This window comes from Notechis scutatus, chromosome 3, assembly GCF_049901735.1.
Source record: "Notechis scutatus isolate UNSWTSFEM ecotype Mainland chromosome 3, rNotScu1.2, whole genome shotgun sequence".
Lineage (NCBI taxonomy): Eukaryota > Metazoa > Chordata > Lepidosauria > Squamata > Elapidae > Notechis > Notechis scutatus.
Window position 1 is genome coordinate 2,249,827 of NC_142011.1, and position 4,534 is coordinate 2,254,360.

Consider the following 4,534-nt stretch of genomic DNA (forward strand, 5'->3'; position numbering starts at 1 on the left):
AAACCAGCGGCTCTAGCTTATCCTTCAGCCCTGAACGGCCTTCCTCCTTCTCCCCTTCCTCCACCCTCCTTCCTTCGGGCTGGACCGAGAGACCATATCGCAAGCCACGGACTGTCACGGTCTTCAGTTTATTTGCCAACTCCGGCCACTTAAAAAAACAAACCCTTTTTTTGGGCAAAAAGCCTTCTGCGGGGATCCCAAGGCAGGACCAGCTCGGGGCCCAGGAAGAGTCGCAAAGTTTGTGCTCCTGAACATTTTGGGGGGGCGGGGGGGGGGAATCAGTCCTTCATCACCATGGCGTTCCTGCGTTGCATCATGTTCTTCACGGTGGGTTTCATGACCCCCGTCAGGGCCATCCATCGTTTGCCCTTCCGGAGGCCTTTGATGTCAGCCAAAGCCTGCATCTGTTGGGCTTCTGCCAAAACATCGGGGATTTGGGGACTGATCAGCGGATGAAGGTCCGTGTACTGGATGCAGTGGTAGATCCGCGGCTGAGGAAAGAAAACGTGGTTACGCCTGCGTGGTCAGACCTGCAGCAACTTCAACCCCTCAAGCCAAAGGTGCCTTTTTTATTCTTTTCCTTTTTTTAATATTTAAAAAAATTAAAAATCCAAAAAACATATTGTGATGACCCAGGGCATGACGCAAAAATAACAAAGTCACAATAGATACCCTGTTTCTCCAACAATACGGCCTCCCCCAATAGGAAGTCCCAGCATGTTTTATAGGCATGAAATGAAATTAAGCCCCTCCCCCAAATTAAGGCCTATATTAAAACATGCGAAATGGGGGGGGGTTTGCTGTTAGGAAGTACTTTTGTTGTACACCCGGATATGGTGCTGCCTGCGTTGACCCCGATACGAAGTGCCCCACCAACGCCGAGGTCAACATCCAAGCCATCGCCACCCGCCCGCCCAAAGATGCAAGGGGAGGAGAAATTAAGTCACCCCCAAAAAGACGGCCTAGCCATTTTTTCAGGGCTCAAAAAAAAAAAATAAGACCCGGCCTTATTATATGAGAAACACGGTAGAATAAATTCCCTTTAATGCCTCCAATTTGGCCCCAATGTCCAATTGTCCTTGGCCGGATATCAAACTCTTCAAAAAAAAAACAGTCTATGAAGGGCAGAAATGCAGTCCAAACCCAAAGTAAAGATAATTAGAAATAAATAAATAAAAAACCAACACAAACCACACTGAAGTAATTAACATGGCAAGCTGGGATGATAAATTGCAGACTTTCAAAGGATGACACAGCATCCACAGTTGGGAGGATTCCAATAAGCCTCGACAAATATAATGCACGCTTTGCTTCCAGCAAGGAGCTGTGTACAAATGCCCCACTTATATCCTGTTCTCCCAGCTGCAACTAATGAAAGGGATCAGGGCCCTTTTCTCTCCCATAAGCCACGTTGCTCCCTTCTCTGTTCCGCCCTGCATGCCCTAGGATGAGGAGGGGGTGGCCCTGGGTCTTCCTCTGAACTCCCTCTCTCTTGTTCTATCTCTCTCCTGCTCTGCCCAGCCGGACTTTGCCCTTCCCCAGTTTCCTCCACAGCCACTGGAGCCACACTCCCACTCCCTGTCATCCGCTCAACCTCCTTCTCAGAATCAGACCCTAACAAGGGCATGACGTATATTTCCACTCATTGCAGCATATTTGTAGTAGTGACATATTCTTAACTCTATAGAATTTTACTAAATATCATCACAATTATTTTACATTGGATTTATGTCATATTTTCATGTATTTATGTGGTCATTTACATATTCATACATAAGTATAGTTATGCCTATTCATGCCAAATTAGGTCATCACACCATAACCTTTCATTTCATCTCTCTCTATTTTGCGTCTCCCTTGCAGCCGATGATACCATAAATTCCAAATTTCGTAGTACTCTTTTTCAAGAGGCAACTGGACTTCTTTGAAGATTCTTCTCATCCGAGAAGCTTCTTCAGCTCTTGACTGGATGGTGGGGAATGGAAGGATTTATCCTCCTTGCAAGCAGATGGTCATTTGCATCCTTTTAAAGGGTCGTTGAGGCCACTTGGGAATTTATGGTATCATTGGCTGCAAGGTAGACACAAAAAAGAGATGAAATGAAAGGTTATGGTGTGATGACATAATTTGGCATGAACAGGCATAACTATGTATACTTATGTATGAATATGTAAATGACCACATAAATATATGAAAATGTGACATAAATCCAATGTAAAATAATTGTAATGATATTTAGTAAAATTCTATATAGTTAAGAATATGTCAAAGTTCTAAGGGTCACCTGAGTGGTGAAAATGGTTCCTGTAGTCTGCAATTTTTTCTTTTGGAAATCCATTCCTACACCCACACCATTTCAAAGGGTGTTCATCCCAAATTGTATAGCTAAAAGTCTGTAGAGATTCTCCGTCCTCCAGGCCAGGATTGTCCCAAAGACATTTTGTGTCTCATCCAAGGAGCTTCTTCAGCTCTGACTGGATGGTGAGGAATCAAAGGATTTATACTCCTTGCAGATAGCTGGTCATTTGCACCCTTTTAGAGGGTCGTTGAGGCCACCTGGAGGTTTATTTGTGTCCTCAGGGTCACCTGAGTGGTGCAAATGGGTGTGCAGCCTTCTTCAGATCTGCACACGTCTCACTGCATTGTGCTGTGTACCCCAAGCAGGGGTGGGATTCTACCAGTTTGCACCTATTCGCTAGAACTGGTTGTTAACATTCTAAGCAGTTCGGAGAACCGGTTGTTAGAAGAAATTACTGGGCTAATCCTGTAAGGAAGGCAGGAAGGAAACATTCTGGTGTTGCTTACAGAAACTGCCTCTCCGTTAACCCTTATTACACTCTTGGCAGGATTTGACTTCCTGTCCCAGGAACGTCTCTGGAGTTTTTTTCCCCTCCTTTGCTAGTACTTTGCTTGTGTGGAATGACCATTCAAAGTTACAATGGCATTGAAAAAAGTGACTTATGGCCGTTTTTCACACTTACAACTGTTGCAGCATCTCCACAATCATGAGAGGCCAGGCGAGGAGATGCATGCCTCGATGTGAGTGATGTTGAGTTGGCCACACCCAGCCAGTCACATGACCCCCCCAAGCCAAACCCACAGAACTGGTTGTTAAAAAAAATTGAATCCTACCCCTTACCCCACGGATATAACACCTGGACACAAACTGAGCAATATCAGTTTGCAGTACAATGCAGTGAGACGTGTGCAGATCTGTACATTGGGGATGAACCTTCCCAACGCCACATAGAGAACATGCAGGATGCTGTGCATTTCAAGGAGCTGGGACAGCAAAGTGTGCGTTTTGGACAGAGAGGACCAGCTTTTTGTAAGAGGGGTCAAAGAGGACATCTATGTCCAAATTGAATAGCCCTCTTTCAAGAAAGGGGGAGGATACAACACCATCTTCCTCCAATCTACAACACGGTCCTTTCAGCAGTTCCGAGAAGGCTTTCACACATCCATTTGCACCACTCAGGTGACCCTGAGGACACAGACAAACCCCCAAGTGGCCTCAACGACCCTCTAAAAGGATGCAAATGACAGGCTGTCTTGCAAGGAATGTAAATCCTTCCCTTCCCCACCATCCAGTCAGAGCTGAAGAAGCTCCTTGGATGAGAAGTGAAACGCCTTCAGAGAAAAGGGGCCTGTAGGCCAGACAAGGAATAACGGATGGAAACTGAACAAGGAGAGATTCAACCTGGAAATAAGGAGAAACTTTCTGACAGGGAGAACAATCAACCCATGGAACAGAAGTTGCCCTCGCAAGTTGTGGGAGCTTCATCCCTGGAGACTTACAAGAAGAGACTGGACTGCCATCTGTCAGAAATGGTGTAGGGTCTCCGCTTGGGCGGGGTTGGACAGATGACCTCCAAGGCCCCTTCCAACTCTGATTATCTGTTAAAATCTGTTAAAAAACTAGAAAGTCCAGTTGCCTCTTGAAAAAAAAAAGCAATTTTGGAACAACCATGACCTAGCTGACTGAGAATCTGTACAGACTCATAGCTATTGTACAATTTGGGATGAACCCCCTTGGAATGGGGTGGGAGTAGGAATGGATTTCCAGAGGGAAAAATTGCAGACTACAGGGACCATTTGCACCATTCAGGGGACCCTGAGGACACAGACAAACCCCCCGAGTGGCCTTGATGGCTCTCTAAAAGGATGCAAATGACCAGCTGCCTACAAAGAGCGCAAATCCTTCCCTTCCCAACCATCCAGCCAGAGCTGAAGAAGCATCTTGGATGAGAAGTGAAACGTCTTTCTGAAAAATCAGAAAGTCCAGTTGCTTCCTGGAAAAGCTCCTTTGGGAGAAATGTCTTCAAGAAATCCAAGCTCAGAGAGCATCAACAACCCCACACTTATCCTCCTCCTCCTCCTCTTCAATCCCACTTCTTACCAGCACTGATGACAGTACCTAGTTTGGTAATGAAATATCTTCAAGGAAATGTCCAAACTCAGAAAGCACAAATAAACCCACAGTTATCTTCCTCCTCCTCCTCCTCCTTCGCCTCCTCTTCCTTCTCCTCCTCCT

General features: G+C 45.8%; 1 protein-coding gene across 1 annotated transcript in view; it reads right to left on the minus strand.

Annotated features, from left to right (window-relative positions):
• Positions 1-278: 278 nt before the first annotated feature.
• The window catches only part of EFCAB8 (EF-hand calcium binding domain 8), a 65,419-nt gene continuing 61,163 nt past the window's right edge, over positions 279-4,534 (minus strand). The window contains exon 25 of the mRNA XM_087958973.1: positions 279-491. Within this exon, the coding sequence (XP_087815099.1) occupies positions 279-491 (213 nt within the window). The remainder of the gene's footprint in view (positions 492-4,534) is intronic.